A 16,285-nucleotide genomic window follows, 5' to 3' on the forward strand; every position below is an offset into this window, starting at 1 on the left:
ATTGTGATAAACCTTTAAATAAAGCTTGACGCATCGATTACACGCGATGAACGTAACGTATGGATAAAATGCGCTGTTCCAAAAGAACGTTGCAGTAGTTTTCAATAGCGGAACGAAAGTAAGGGTGCCTTGTTCCTACACGGATTATAAAGGCTGAGCTCACATTAAGAACTCGAAACGTTCATTGGTCGTTCACAGCACATGAATGGTATTGACTCACAAGTTTATGATTTGCTAGCTAACTTTAACCAACATACATCAACCTGAAGATGGCTACTGTCGGTCTGAAGTGTCCGGAGTGTGGCTCGCTCGACATAGTGGACGACGAACATTATTCACAGCCACAACTTGTATGTGCAGATTGTGGCGCTGTGGTATCCGAAGGTCTACTCACCACTACCCGAAGTGAAGAGACACAGGGCACAGGTAGCTAACGTCACCATCTTAGCACAAATATTTATGCAGCTAAGAATGTGCTTTCCTACTGAGTGTAGGTCATGCAGTCTTCTCTAAGGCTATTCCACATGCCTGCTGTCTATATTGTGACTGATTTAATTGAACACTTTGTTTGTATTTCCTTGTCTGCTTGTTTTGGTCCTGTAGATGTAAGATACAGTAATAGCACAGAAGTGGACAAGAAGCCATGCCGGAATCTAATCAATGGTAGGAACTGCACCGTTTCCCTGTAGAACTACTGACTACCTGTTCCTGACACAATGTGAGGGTTGGATATCACAAAATGCTGTGTATTTTAATCATGTTTGGCTGGCAATAATGTATCACTTCCTCCAAACAGGCATACACCGGGTGCGTGCTCTCTGTCGTATTCTCAGACTCACTTTCCTCATGGAGGAGACTGCAGAGACCCATTTTAAGCAGGCCTATGAGCACCCTAACTTCATCAGGGTTAGTCTGCAGAAGAAAGAGGTTCTGGCAGGATGCTGCGTGCTGGCGACCTGCAGGCAGCACAGCTGGCCCATCGCCATGGGAACCATTTGTTGTCTCCTGGAGGCGAACCCCAGGCTGATAGGTGTGGTCTACCAGGAGATGTTGAAGACTCTGAAGATAGAGGCTCCCCCCACCAGTATCATTAACCTACTGGAGACACACTGTCAGGCGTAAGTCAATCACCTCAACTATAAACATTAGCCTTGATTGCCTGATGATAAATAAATTGCCTGACATAGCACATGTTGTTATTAGGTAGACATTTGATGCTTATTATTTTTCTCTCCTTTCTCTGTCAGATACAAACTAAGTCCTCAACATGTCCATGAAGAGTTGTCGGAGTCCTCCAAGGATTTGACAAAGCGAGCTGCTGTCCTGTTGGAGCTGGCTGCAGATGCCTGGCTAGTGACTGGCCGCCAGCCCATCCCCATCCTCACGGCCTCCATCTTCCTGGCTTGGCAGTCCCTGAAACCCACACAGACCCGGCTCAAATACACACTGGCCAGGTTTTGCCAGATGGCCAAGGTGACCAAGTCCTCCATAGCTCCGAAGCGGGTGACCGAGCTGAAGGAGGTGCTGTGTAAGCTGGGCCAGGAGCTGCCCTGGCTGAGGGGGGATGAGGTGACACCCCAGACTGTGATACAGATGGTGGATGACATCCTGAACCATAGACTCACCCTACTGAGGAGGGCCCTGAGCAGTCACGAGGAAGCCCTGGCCTCTGAATCAGTACTCCCACCAAGTTTAGAGGACTCCCTACCTGGATCCCACACCAACACGACCTGCCTGGAGGGTGCAGTCTCATCCCAGACCCCAGGGCAGACCCCTAAAGAACCCTTTGTGGGGGAGCCAGACACCGGGAGCGTCCAGCAACAAGGAGATGTTGACCTGACATACACTGTTGTAATGGAGGGGTTGCCACATACGGGGCCTGGCACAGACTCTCAGCACAGCCAGCCCTCAGTACCAAACTCTGGTAAGAGGAGTTTGTTTGAACCCCCTTCTGTGAGGTACGCTAAGATAAGGAGGGTGCAGGTCCCGATGGTGGAGGTGACTGGTGATGAGGAGATCTCAGACAGTGAGATTGACAGTTACATCCGTACTCCTCAGGAGATCAGAGACTATGTTGAGGCTAAAGAGGCATTAGCTTCCTCTGATGATGAGTTCTGACAGGAAGGGATCACATTGTAACCAGGTGACTTAGCTATACTGCGCTGTCTGATCTGTAATGCATTATAATACAACGATTTGGCTATTTATTTTGTATGAATATTGAATAATCTCTTGTACCCTTCAGGTCATAAGGCAACACATTAAATCTACTTATTTCAAAACACTCACCAACAGTGTTTAGAACTATATTCATTTTAATGGTGATTGTATCCTTAATGTGTTAGTTTATTTGAAAGATTCTTCTTTGGCTGATCAATTTTATTGCATTGAAGGTGTGTGTGCATCCAAATATGTTACTAAATGGTCGGTACTTCAAACTGGAAAACAAGCCCATATACAGTACTTGAAGTGGCCCAATAGACTCCTTAGCTTTGGTTCTTTGCAAATTATCTATTTGACTAATTACAGTGGCCTAAACTCAGTTCATTATCTCAGGCCGGCTGTCAGTGATTTTGGAGCACATTCGCCTAATTAGTGTCAATGTTGTCACAGCACAGCCTGTAGCCTAAAATAGTTTTTTCAAACAGTCAGCACTGTTGGTTATTAGGTTGTTTACAGCTGTCAGCCTAAAATATTTATATTCATTTTTACATAAGTTAGGCATTAGTCATCTAGATTTGAACTTTCTGAAGCCACGTTCTGTTTTTTTACTGATGTTGTGGTGAGAGGACTGTTACCATAGCAACCACAGGTGGGATTTGTGGACAGTCACTGTTTACTTGTCACAATAAAGTATACATCTTTTTTTTACTTGGATTAGTGCATTCTAGTTATTGCCTACCTGTAGTCTTGCCTCTCCATGTACTCCTCTTGTCAGTCCATTCATATCCCACTGGGCACACACTGGTTAAATCAATGTTGTTTCCATGTAATTTCAATGAAATGGCGTTGAACCAACGTAGAATATCGGGGCCCCAAAAGGCTAGGGCCGGTTCTGACTATGTGGGTATGGAGACCCGCTAGACACTGCAGCCCCTCATGAGGAGTTCAGATGTTTTGTTGCCCCCACCCCCATAAAAGTTGCCCATACCTTATCCAAACATTTCATGCAAATGAATTACTTGACGCATGGGGAAAAAAGTCAGACCGGCCTGATGGAAACAGGAAATGATCCGTGGTGTAAAGTACTTATAAGTCGAAATACTTTAAAGCAGTACTTAAGTCGTTTTTTGGGGTATCTGTACTTTACTATTTATATTTTTGACAACTTTTACTTTACTACATTCCTAAAGAAAATAATGTACTTTTTACTTCATTTTCCATGACACCCAAAAGTACTCATAACATTTTGAATGCTTAGCAGGACAGGAAAATGGTCCAATTCACACACTTATCACAGGGAGGCAAACTAGTCACCTTTTTGTTGAAATTTGCCGTTTTGAATCCAAAATAGATGACCTACGTGATTTGTGTAGATTTGACGAGAAAAGTTTGGGAAAGGAGGGGGGTTTGGATCCTTACTGGCTGTGAGCGAGTGATCCGCGTTTGGAGCAATATTGGCTGTATCCAAGGCTCAGTTTTTCACAATTCCTGACATTTAATTCTAGTAAAAATAGGATCACCACTCTATTTTAAGAATGTGAAATGTCAGAAAAATAGAGAGAATGATTTATTTCAGCTTTTATTTCTTTCATCACCTTCCCAGTGGGTCAGAAGTTTACATACACTCAATTAGTATTTGGTAGCGTTGCCTTTAAATTGTTTAACATGGGTCAAACGTTTCGGGTAGCCTTCCACAAGCTTCCCACAATAAGTTGGGTGAATTCTGGCCCATTCTTCCTGACAGAGCTGGTGTAACTGAGTCAGGTTTGTAGGCCTCCTTGCTTGCACACTCTTTTTCAGTTCTGCCCACAAATCTTCTATAGGATTGAGGTGAGGGTTTTGTGATGGTCACTCCATTACCTTGACTTTGTTGTCCTTAAGCCATTTTGCCACAACTTTGGAAGTATGCTTGGGATCATTGTCCATTTGAAGACCCATTTGCGACCAAGCTATAAATAAACTGATGTCTGGAGATGTTGCTTCAATACATCCATATAATTGTCCCTCCTCATGATGCCATCTATTTTGTGAAATGCACCAGTCTCTCCTGCAGGAAAGCACCCCCACAACATGATGCTGCCACTCCTGTGCTTCACGGTTGGGATGGTATTCTTTGGCTTGCAAGCCTCCCATTTTTTCCTACAAACATAATGATGGTCATTATGGCCAAACAGTTCTATTTTTGTTTCATCAGACCAGAGGACATTTCTCCAAAAAGTATGATCTTTGTCCCCATGTGCAGTTGCAAACTGTAGTCTGGCTTTTTTTATGGTGGTTTTGGAGCAGTGGCTTCTTCCTTGCTGAGCGGCCTTTCAGGTTATGTCGATATAGGACTTGTTTTACTGTGGATATAGATACTTTTGTACCTGTTTCCTCCAGCATCTTCACAAGGTCCTTTGGTGTTGTTCTGGGATTGATTGGCACTTTTCGCACCACAGTATGTAAATCTCTAGGAGACAGAACGCGTCTCCTTCCTGAGCGGTATGACGGCTGCGTGGTCCAATGGTGTTTATACTTGCGTACTATTGTTTGTACAGATGAACGTTGTACATTCAGGCATTTGGAAATTGCTCCCAAGGATGAATCAGACTTGTGGAGGTCAACAATTTTTTTCTGAGTTCTTGACTGATTTCTTTTGATTTTCCCATGATGTCAAGCAGAGGCAGAGATTGAAGGTAGGCCTTGAAATACATCGACAGGTACACCTACAATTGACTCAAATGATGTAAATTAGCCTATCAGAAGCTTCTAAAGCCATGACATAATTTCCTGGAATTATAAGTGAAATAATCTGTCTGTAAACATTTGTTGGAAAAACTAGTTGTGTCATCCACAAAGTAGATGTCCTAACCTACTTGCCAAAACTATAGTTTGTTAACAAGAAATTTGTGGAGTGGTTGAAAAATAAGTTTTAATGACTCCAACCTAAGTGTATGTAAACTTCGGACTTTATTTTAACTTAAAAATTGCACTGTTGGTTGCATATATATATATATACAGTTGAAGTCTGAAGTTTACATTCATTCATTTCACTGCAGAATATTGTGGAAGCCATGCTGGTTAAAAAGCTAGGGGCACCATTTTCACGTCCGGATGAAAAGTGTGCCCAAAGTAAACTGCCTGCCACTCAGGCCCAGAAGCTAGGATATTTTTGGGATAGAAAACACTAAAGTTTCCAAAACTGTTAAAATTATGTCTGTGAGTATAACAGAACTTATTTGGCAGGCGAAACCTCGAGGACAAACCATCCAGAAAAAAGTGTACTGTTGTGGTTGGGGCGCGCGACCTGAATGCTCGCTCCACTTTGTTTTTGTCTGCTATTGAACACAGTTTATTCCGTCTTAAATTTGATCAATTATTTATATAAAAAATACCTAAAGTTGTATTAGGAAAGTTGTTTGAAATGTTTGGATCAGGATTACAGGTAACTTATTAGATATTTTGTATTTATTTTGTGTGAGTTGGAACCGGTGTATTTTCAGAATCAAAAGCGCCAAATAAATGGACATTTTGGGAATATAATGACAGTATTAATCGAACAAAAGGACTATTTGTGATGTTTAATGGACATTTTGGAGTGCCAACAGAAGAAGATCTTCAAAGGTAAGGCATGAATTATATATTTTATTTCTGACTTTTGTGTCGTGCCTGGTGGTTTGAATTATGATTTTCATGTGTATGTTTGATGGGGTGCTGTCCTCAGATAATAGCATGGTTTGCTTTAGCCGTAAAGCCCTTTTGAAATCTGACACTGTGGCTGGATTAACAAGAAATTCATCTTTAATCCGATGTATAACACTTGTATGATGTATTAATTATTATTATGAGTATTTCTGTTTTTGAATTTCGCGCACTGCTATTTCACTGGGTGTTGTCAAATCAAACCCATTAACGGGATTAGTGCGTGAAGGGATCATTAAGAAGTTAAGTGTGCCTTGAATTCTAAATAAATTACGACAGTGTCACCAGCATAGCACACCCACACCATCACACCTCCTTGCTTCACGGCGGGAACCACACATGCGGAGATCATCCATTCACCTACTCTGCGTTTCACAAAATACGACGGTTGGAACCAAAGATCTTACATTTGGACTCATCATACCAAAGGACAGATTTCCACTGGTCTAATGTCCATTGCTTGTGTTTCTTGGCCCAAGCAAGTCTCTTCTTATTATTGGTGTCCTTTAGTAGTGGTTTCTATGCAGCAATTTGACCATGAAGGCCTAATTCACGCAGTCTCCTCTGAACAGTTGATGTTGAGATGTGTCTGTTACTTGTACTCTGTGAAGCATTTATTTGAGCTGCAATTTCTGAGGCTGGTAACTCTAATGAACGTATCCTCTGCAGCAGAGGTAACTCTGGGTCTTCCTTTCCTGTGGCGGTCCTCATGAGAGCCAGTTTCATCATAGCACTGCATTGAAGAAACTTTAAAAGTCCTTGAAGTTTTCGGGATTGACTGACCTTCATGTCTTAAAGTAATTATGAACTATCTTTTCTCTTTGCTTATTTGAGCTGTTCTTGCAATAATATGGACTTGGTCTTTTACCAAATAGGGCTATCCTCTGTTTAACACCACTACCTTGTCACAAATGCATTAAGGAAAGAAAAGAAAATCCAAAAATGTACTTTTAACAAGGCACACCTGTTAATTAACAGGTGCAGCCAGGGGCAGCCAGTGGAAAATACAGAGCGCAGTTGTTGGTAATGTTCTCTAGTTGCGTCGTGATTGGCTCAGTGTTCTGTCACTCATGGGGACACTACGTCACTGCAAAATCTACGTTGAGAGCTTGAAAATTCTAGTCCCTTGGGTGCTGCCATAGATTTACATTAGAACTGCCCATCCAAGAAGGCTCGAGGTCGTTGACCACAGATAAAAGGACATCAAATCACGTTATATCTACCGTAGCTTTGATTGGACTGATGTCAATCTCATACGTTCAAAATCTTAGCTAGCAAGCTAGACAAGCAGTCATCTTCATGAATCAAGTCGACAATCTACTGGCAAATCCTTTTCAATCCTTATGAAGAGAAATTATAGATAAATGTATCAGTGCTCATCGGTCATTGGACATAAACATTACACAACAAGTTGGAAATCGTAAATTCAACAATGAGTGGTTTGGAAGGAATCAGTGGCTAACTACAAGCTTTGCAAAGCAATCACTAGCCTGCTATACAGTGGAGACGGTGTGTTGTCCAAGTCGCGGTTTAATGGTCTCTTTTCCAAGCTTTAAAGGATAAACATCAAATCAAAGTTTATTTGTGAGCAACATCAGACTCGATTACCTCTCTGCGCTATATTTTGAGTGGCAGTTAATAGAAGCACATTTGAAATAGTTTTAATATAAGTGCAGTTTTCCTTCTTTTTTTTTACGGTCCTCATTGATGACATCTAACATTGATGAGTTGCTGTCAATAGCCCTTTTATGCTGATTCCAAGCATACATAGCATTGATATGATGCTCTGCCTTTGAATGGAGCTTAAACCCAGAATCTTTAAACAGCGCCTTTTTCCAGTTAAAAAATCATGATTGGGATGTGAAGGCCGATTCAGGTGTATTGGGCAGAGAAAAATGCCTACAGGTGAAACATTAAGTCGAATCTTGACTTACAGAATATTCAAGCCATGAAATGTCCTTATACCAGGAGCTCTTTTCCTAGTGCCATGCTGAGTTCTGGGAAATGTTTTCAAACACGGCTGTACAGGACCCTCTTCTCTGGATCTTGAAATGTCTGAAATACACGTTAAATAATGTGTCATATCTCTATGGAAATGTATAATTAAGGGATCCACAAGATTAGATACTAACAGCTGCTAACTATAATGTGTAGTTTAAAGTATAGGCCTGGCCTACCATTGGGTCCTTTTGGAACAGCATATCTGGTGCTTGACGCAGTTGGGAGGGACTCGATGACATCTCCTGGCAGCTCTGGCTCACTGTCTAGCTCAGAGTCAGAGGTCTCTGTGTCATTCCTTGATACATCTATTACATTAAAATAACACAAGAATAATAAGTATATAATCACAATAAAAATGCCACAGCCATCAAAACAAGAAAACACATGACTCAACAACCAACATTTTAAAGTGAGGCTTAATCTGACAAAATCATCTATTACAAGATTAAGCTAAACTTAAATTCTGAACTGGGCATGTGACTGACTGCCTGGTAGATGCTCTGACGTGGTGGTGGTAGACTGGGTCCTTGTGAAGTTTGACCACACTGACTCTGATTAGCCTGACTCTGACTAGCCTCAGGTAGGGAGCTGCTCTGGGGTCCGGTGGTGATGCAAGGACTTGGGTCTGTTTACACCTGATCTGCCTGTTTGTGCTCATTTAAAAATAAGTCATCTCCATTTCTTTTCATGTTTAATTTACCCTATGCAGAAATAAGACACTCTAAGCATCCAATTCCTTACTTCAAATATGATGCTTTCGCCAATCGCGAAAAGAGCTTGTGGAGCTGTGGAAATATTCTCTCTTCTTCTTCTGTATGTTATTCTTATTCTTCTTCTTCTGTATCTCGCAACCTACATTAATATTTTCTCTTCCTCGTCCTCGATTTGAAAAATGCGCCACCTAACGTCAAAATAAATGCTTCTTTCAACAACAGGTGAAATGAGATGTCAATCAGCATCAAACTGCCAGTAGGGAATTCAATTTTGAGGTGGCACCCAGGGTGGCCAATCAGATGTCAGGGGTGACCAGTGCCCACCGGAAACCCCTCTGGCTTCGCCCCTGCTTATGCCCCATTCAAAACAACTGGAAACTCGGAACTGGGAAATCTCAGACTTCAGTGAGTTCAAGACAACTGGGAACTCGAACAAAAACTAGCTCTGACTGGGAAAATATGTTTTGAACGGTCATCCAACTCAGAAATCCATGTCGGGAACTTGGGCCTTTTTTTTAGAGCGGTAACCTGAAGATCACTGACGTCATGATTCAATCTTGAGTTCCCAGTTGTCTTGAAAGCACCACAAATCCAGAGAATGCCAGACTTTGATGAGAAAGTTTGACGATAACATGTGCCCACAAGAACGACTGAGCGCCACATTCCTATTGAAGTGAGTACCAGTTGAGTCCAAGTTGAGTCCAAAAATGTATTGTATGCTGCTGCATAATTTATGTAATATGCCAGGGAGATGTGTATACTGTAGCTAATAAAGTAATACTAAGTGTATGTTGTGTAGTAAGCTGTTAGTAGCCCATGTGCCTCACCCTAATCATTTAGTTCCTTAGCCTACTGTTCTGAATTGGTGGTGCACATGATGCCTGTAGCCTGTTTCAGAGAAATCATTGATGTAATCATCGAATATTGTAAGACCTTTCATTGTCTGCTTACAGTATATGCCCTCTTTATTTATCCTACGGTTCTGACTTGGTGTACATGGAGAATACTGTAAGAATGGACCATGTTCTGAATTCTATCGCTGTACATTTCAAATGTTCTGAACGAACAGTTATATTGACAACATCCATCCTAGCTTGCTCATTAATGTCTTAATCGAAATTACAGATTGCCTCTTATCCAATCGTCGTTCCCTTATGCCATAGTTTGTACATGTCAATTGTCATTAGAAACCACATTTGTTTAAGAAAGTCAGCCCCATCAGCTATCTTTTTTAAAAAGGCAGTAAATGAGGCTGAATTAACTGTTTTGCTGCCAGACAAGGCTCCAATGATAGCCAGATGTAGTGGTGGTATGGATTCACCCGGTGAATGGTGCTGAATTGAAAGCTCTGCTGTTGCGACAGCTTAAAATGTAGTCCCAAACAGTTTATGGGGATAATTTGTCACCTTTATAGTGCAATTAATGTATTGTTTAGTCTTGTGTAGTAGCTATGCTAGTGTGCATCGATTGTTTTGGTTTTTTGTTTGCCCCACCAAGATTTACATACTTGTCACATTGTTCGAAATAATGAAAATATAAACTAGATCAAAAACCCCTAGTCACGCCCTGACCTACTCTACCATAGAAAATACAGGTTTTCTATGGTCAGGACGTGACCATGCTAAAACCGCCACTGTGTCTGTCCCAATGTAAAAATTCAGACCCTTTGCTATGAGACTCGAAATTGAGCTCAGGTGCATCCTATTTCCATTGATCATCCTTGAGATGTTTCTACAACTTGTTTGGAGTCCACCTGTGGTAAATTCAATTGATTGTACATGATTTGGAAAGGCACACATCTGTCTAAAAAAGGTCCCACAGTTGAAAGTGCATGTCAGCGCAAAAACCAAGCCATGATGTCAAAGGAATTGCCCATTGAGCGCCTAGACAGGATTGTGTCGAGGCACAAATATGGAATATTTTTGGATCCACCAAGACTATTCCTTGAGCTGGCCTCACAGCCAAATTGAGCAATCGGGGGAGAAGGGCCTTGGTCAGGTCAGCACCAGAGTTCTTCTGTGGAGATGGGAGAACTTTCCAGAAGGACAACCATCTCTGCAGCACTCCACCAATCAGGCCTTTATGGTAGATTGGCCAGACGGAAGACACTCCTCAGTAAAAGGCACATGACAGCCCGCTTGGAGTTTGACAAAAGACAATTTAAAGACTCAAGATTCTCTGGTCTGATGAAACAAAGATTGAACTCTTTGGCCTGAATGCCAAGCATCACGTCTGGAGGAAACCTGGCTCCATCCTTACGGTGAAGCATGGTGGTGGCAGCATCAAAACAAATGTATTTATGTAGCCCTTACATCAGCTGATATCTCAAAGTGTTGTACAGAAACCCAGCCTAAAACCCCAAACAGCAAGCAATGTAGGTGTAGAAGCACGGTGGCTCGGAAAAACTCCCTAGAAAGGCCAAAACCTAGGAAGAAACCTAGAGAGGAACCAGGCTATGAGGGGTGGCCAGTCCTATTCTGGCTGTGCCGGGTGGAGATTATAACAGAACATGGCCAAGATGAAATCATGCTGTGGGGATGTTTTTTAGCGTCAGGGACTGGGACACTAGTCAGGATCGAGGGTAAAGATGAATGGAGCAAAGTACAGAGAGATCCTTGATGAAAACGGTTCTCCTTCCAACAGAACATTGACCCTAATGACACATCCAAAACAATGCAGGAGTGGCTTTGGGACAAGTCTCTGAATATTCTTGAGTAGCCCAGTCAGAGCCTGGACTTGAACCCGATCTAACATCTCTGGAGAGACCTGAAAATAGCTGTGCAGCGACGCTCCCCATCCAACCTAACAGATGGTCTGTAGAGAAGAATGGGAGAAACTCCCCAAATACAGGTGTGCCAAGCTTGTCATACGTAAGAAAACTTAAGGTTGCAGTCGTTGCCAAATGTCCTTCAACAAGTACTTAGTAAAGGGTCTGAATACTTACTTAAATGTGATATTTCAGGTGTTGTTTAAAAAAAATAAATGTGCACAAATTTCTGACTTGGCCCTCCTCTTCTGCTCTATGGCTGAGTAACTAATTGCGAACTTACAGAAAATAGAGGAAAACTAAACTTCCGCAGGACCTATCATCCTTTCATTCCCTCCTGTCTACCTTCTCTTCCTCTGTATCCACTGCTAAAGCCACTTTCTATATCTTTCAATTTCAAGATTCTGCCTCTAACCCTAGGAAACTCTTTTCCACCTTCTCATCCCTCCTTAATCCTCCATCCCTTCTTCCTCCCTCTCTGCAGACAACTTTGTCAACCACTTTGAAAGAAGTTTTACGACCTTTGCTCTTCATCCACGCAGCAAATTGAGTCCACTGGTCACACTCACACAGAACTAGCTTACACCTTGACCTCTTTCTCCCTTCTCTCTCCAGAGACTGGTGAGGACCGGCCGCCCGACAACCTGCCCACTCGACCCCATTATCTTCTCCCTCCTCCAGACCCCATTCCCTTCTTTCTCCTCCATCTCTGGAGACCTTCTCACTTCCCTCATCAACTCATCCCTGGTTGCGTCCCCTCTGACTTGGCAAGAGTTGCTTCCCTTCTCTAGAAACGAACACTCAACCTCTCTGTCAAAAACTACACACCGACATCCCTTCTTACTTTTCTTGAGCGTGCTGTGTCTGATCAACTGTTTCGCTATCGCTCTCAGAATGATCTTCTTGACCTTAACCAGGCTTCAAGACCTGTCACTCAACCAAGACTGCTCTTCTCTGTGTCACGGAGGCCCTCTGCACTGCCAAAGCGGACTCTTTCTCCTCTGTTCTCCTCCTCCTAGATCTATCTGCTCCATTTGACTCCGTGAACGCTCAGATCCTCCTCTCCACCCTCTCCGCCTGAGTGTCTCAGGCTCTGCATGCTCTTGGATTGCATCCTACCTACGTGGAGAGAATATGTGTCTGCACCACGTACTCTCACTTACTGGCTCGGTTTTAGGCCCTCTCCTCTTCTCTCTATACACCAAGTCACTCAGCTACGTCATATCCTCACATGGTCTCTCCTGTCATTGCAATGCGGATGACACTCAGCTACTTTTCTCCTTCTATCTTTCTGACACACATCTCTGCTTGCCTGGCAGATATCTCAGCTTAGATTTTGGCCTACTACCTCAAGCTCAGCAAGCTCAGCCTGCCTAGTGTTCAACCTTCCCAGGTTCTCCTATGTCACCCCGCTTCTCCGCACACTTCACTGGCTTCCAGTTGAAGCTCGCATCCACTACAAGACCATGGTACTTACCTACAGAGCAGTAAGAGGATCTGGCCCTCCTTACCTTGCTTCTTCAAAGAGTATCATAAATAATCCCACAGCACCCCCTCCTGTGATAACATGCGTCTTGGTGAGAGTTGTAGGAGTCAGGCGCAGGAGAGCAGGGATGTCTGAGAAGCGTGTTTAATAATATAGTCCACCAATACAAACGGCACAGAAAAAAATCCCAAAACTACGCTCTCGAATACTCGTGCAAACACACGGAGGAACAAACACAGTTCCGACACTTTACATACACGTGCGTAATAGCGAAAAAACAACAAACATCAAATACAATCGAGCGCAATACACACAAGTCTAATCCTGCACGAATTATGGCAGTTAACAGGTGCCCTATATACGTCCTCCACCGGCAACCAGCATCTCTCCTCCGGACCGTACCCCTCCCAGTCCACGAGGTACTGAAGACCCCCCACCCGATGCCTCGAGTCCAGTATGGACCGAACTGCATACGCCGGCGCCCCCCCACGTCCAGGGGGGTGGAGGGACCTCCCGCACCTCATCTTCTTGAAGCGGACCAGCCACCACCGGCCTGAGGAGAGACACATGAAACGAGGGGTTAATACGGTAATACGGGGGGAGCTGTAACCTATAACACACCTCGTTTATTCTCCTCAGTACTTTGAATGGCCCCACAAACTGCGGACCCAGATTCTGGCAGGGCAGGTGGAGGGGCAGGTTTCGGGTCGAGAGCCAGACCCGGTCCCCCGGTGTGTACACCGGGGCCTCGCTGCGATGGCGGTCGGCACTGGCCTTCTGCCGCCCTTCGGCCCGTTTAAGGTACCCGTGGGCGGCCTCCCAGGTTTCCCTTGAGCGTTTCACCCAATCGTCCACCGCAGGAGCCTCGGTCTGGCTCTGATGCCATGGTACCAGGACCGGCTGATAGCCCAACACACATTGGAAGGGCGACAGGTTTGTAGAGGAGTGAGTTCTGGGACATCTCCGCCCAGGGGATGTACTTCGCCCACTCCCCTGGCCGGTCCTGGCAATACGACCGCAGAAACCTACCCACATCCTGGTTCACTCTTTCCACCTGCCCATTACTCTCGGGGTGAAACCCAGAGGTCAGGCTGACCGAGACCCCCAAACGTTCCATGAACGCCTTCCACACCCTGGACGTGAACTGGGGACCCCGATCAGAAACAATATCCTCAGGCACCCCGTAGTGCCGGAAGACGTGAGTAAACAGGGCCTCCGCCGTCTGTAGGGCCGTAGGGAGACCGGGCAAAGGGAGGAGACGACAGGACTTAGAAAACCGATCCACAATGACCAGGATCGTGGTGTTGCCCTGTGACGGTGGCAGATCGGTCAAGAAGTCAACCGACAGGTGTGACCAAGGCCGCTGTGGAACGGGAAGGGGTTGTAACTTCACTCTGGGCAGGTGCCTAGGAGCCTTGCACTGAGCGCACACTGAGCAGGAGGACACATAAACCCTCACGTCCTTGGCTAAAGTTGGCCACCAGTACTTCCCACTAAGACATCGCACCGTCCTCCCAATCCCCGGATGACCAGAGGAGGGGGATGTGTGAGCCCACCAAATTAACCTGTCTCTAACTTCCAGCGTAACATACACCCGTCCCGCTGGACACTGTGGAGGAGTGGGCTCAACACGCGATGCTCGCTCAATGTCTGCGTCCACCACCCACCTTACAGGTGCCACTAGACAAGAAGCCGGGAGGATGGGCGCAGGATCAATGGCCCGCTCCTCCGTATCATATAGTCGGGACAGTGCGTCTGCCTTAGTGTTCTGGGAGCCTGGTCTATAGGAGATGGTAAACCTAAATCGGGTGAAAAACATGGCCCACCTTGCCTGACGAGGGTTCAGTCTCCTCGCTGCCCGAATGTACTCTAGATTACGGTGGTCAGTCCAGATGAGGAAAGGGTGCTGGGCCCCCTCAAGCCAATGTCTCCACACCTTCAGGGCTCTGACAACAGCTAGCAGCTCCCGATCCCCCACGTCATAGTTTCGTTCCGCCGGGCTGAGCTTCCGAGAAAAGAAAGCACAGGGGCGGAGCTTCGGTGGCGCACCCGAGCACTGGGAGAGCACGGCTCCAACCCCAGCCTCGGATGCGTCCAAATCAAATCAAATCAAATTTATTTATATAGCCCTTCGTACATCAGCTGATATCTCAAAGTGCTGTACAGAAACCCAGCCTAAAACCCCAAACAGCAAGCAATGCAGGTGGAGAAGCACGGTGGCTAGGAAAAACTCCCTAGAAAGGCCAATACCTAGGAAGAAACCTAGAGAGGAACCAGGCTATGTGGGGTGGCCAGTCCTCTTCTGGCTGTGCCGGGTGGAGATTATAACAGAACATGAACATTATAACAGTCCACCTCCACTATAAATGCCAAAGAGGGGTCCGGATGCTCCAGCACGGGAGCCGAGGTAAAAAGAGCCTTCAGGCGACCAAAAGCCCTGTCCGCCTCAGCCGACCACCCCAGACGCGCCGGCCCCCCCTTCAGCAGTGACGTAATGGGCGCAGCCACCTGCCCAAAACCCCGGATAAACCTCCGGTAGTAGTTGGCAAACCCTAAGAACCGCTGCACCTCCTTTACCGTGGTTGGAGTCGGCCAATTACTCACGGCTGCAATGCGGTCATCCTCCATCACCAACCCCGATGTGGAAATGTGATATCCAAGGAAGGAGACGGCCTGTTGGAAGAACGAGCATTTCTCAGCCTTGACGTACAGGTCATGCTCCAACAGTCGCCCAAGTACCCTGCGCACCAGAGACACATGCGCGGCCCGTGTAGCGGAATAGACCAGAATATCATCGATGTAAACCACCACACCCTGACCGTGCAGATCCCTGAGAATCTCATCCACAAAAGATTGGAAGACTGCTGGAGCATTCTTCAACCCGTACGGCATGACGAGGTACTCATAATGGCCGGATGTGGTACTAAACGCCGTCTTCCACTCATCTCCCTTCCGGATACGCACCTAGTTATATGCACTCCTGAGATCCAGTTTTGTGAAAAACCGTGCTCCGTGAAATGAAATCGCCGTGGCAATGAGAGGTAGCGGGTAACTATACCCCACCGTGATGGAATTTAGACCTCTATAGTCAATGCACGGACGCAGACCACCCTCCTTCTTCTTCACAAAAAAGAAACTCGAGGAGGCAGGTGAGATGGAGGGCTGAATGAACCCCTGCCCCAGAGATTCCGATATGTATGTCTCCATAGCCACCGTCTCCTCCTGTGACAGGGGATACACGTGATTCCTGGGAAGTGCAGCGCCTACCAGGAGATTTATCGCACAATCCCCTCGTCGATGAGGTGGTAATTGGGTCGCCTTCTTTTTACAGGGAATTATTCTGAGGGAATGTGCACGGTGGAGACTTGGTCTGGACTCTCCACCGTTGTAGCACCGATGGAAACTCCTACACACCTGCCTGAGCACTCCTCCGACCACCCCTGTAGAGCCCTCTGTTGCCACGAAATTCTGGGG

The 16,285-nt window shown here is 45.4% G+C and overlaps 1 protein-coding gene across 1 annotated transcript; it reads left to right on the forward strand.

The window, feature by feature from the left end:
* The first annotated feature begins 56 nt into the window (after positions 1–56).
* On the forward strand, positions 57–2,877 carry brf2 (BRF2 general transcription factor IIIB subunit). Its single transcript, XM_020458445.2, has 4 exons — positions 57–426; positions 604–663; positions 797–1,118; positions 1,248–2,877. The coding sequence occupies exons 1-4, from the start codon at positions 270–272 to the stop codon at positions 2,116–2,118; spliced, it is 1,410 nt and encodes a 469-aa protein (XP_020314034.1). The 5' UTR covers positions 57–269; the 3' UTR covers positions 2,119–2,877.
* The last annotated feature ends 13,408 nt before the right edge of the window (positions 2,878–16,285 follow it).

Source organism: Oncorhynchus kisutch, linkage group LG23 (genome assembly GCF_002021735.2).
Source record: "Oncorhynchus kisutch isolate 150728-3 linkage group LG23, Okis_V2, whole genome shotgun sequence".
Taxonomy (NCBI): domain Eukaryota; kingdom Metazoa; phylum Chordata; class Actinopteri; order Salmoniformes; family Salmonidae; genus Oncorhynchus; species Oncorhynchus kisutch.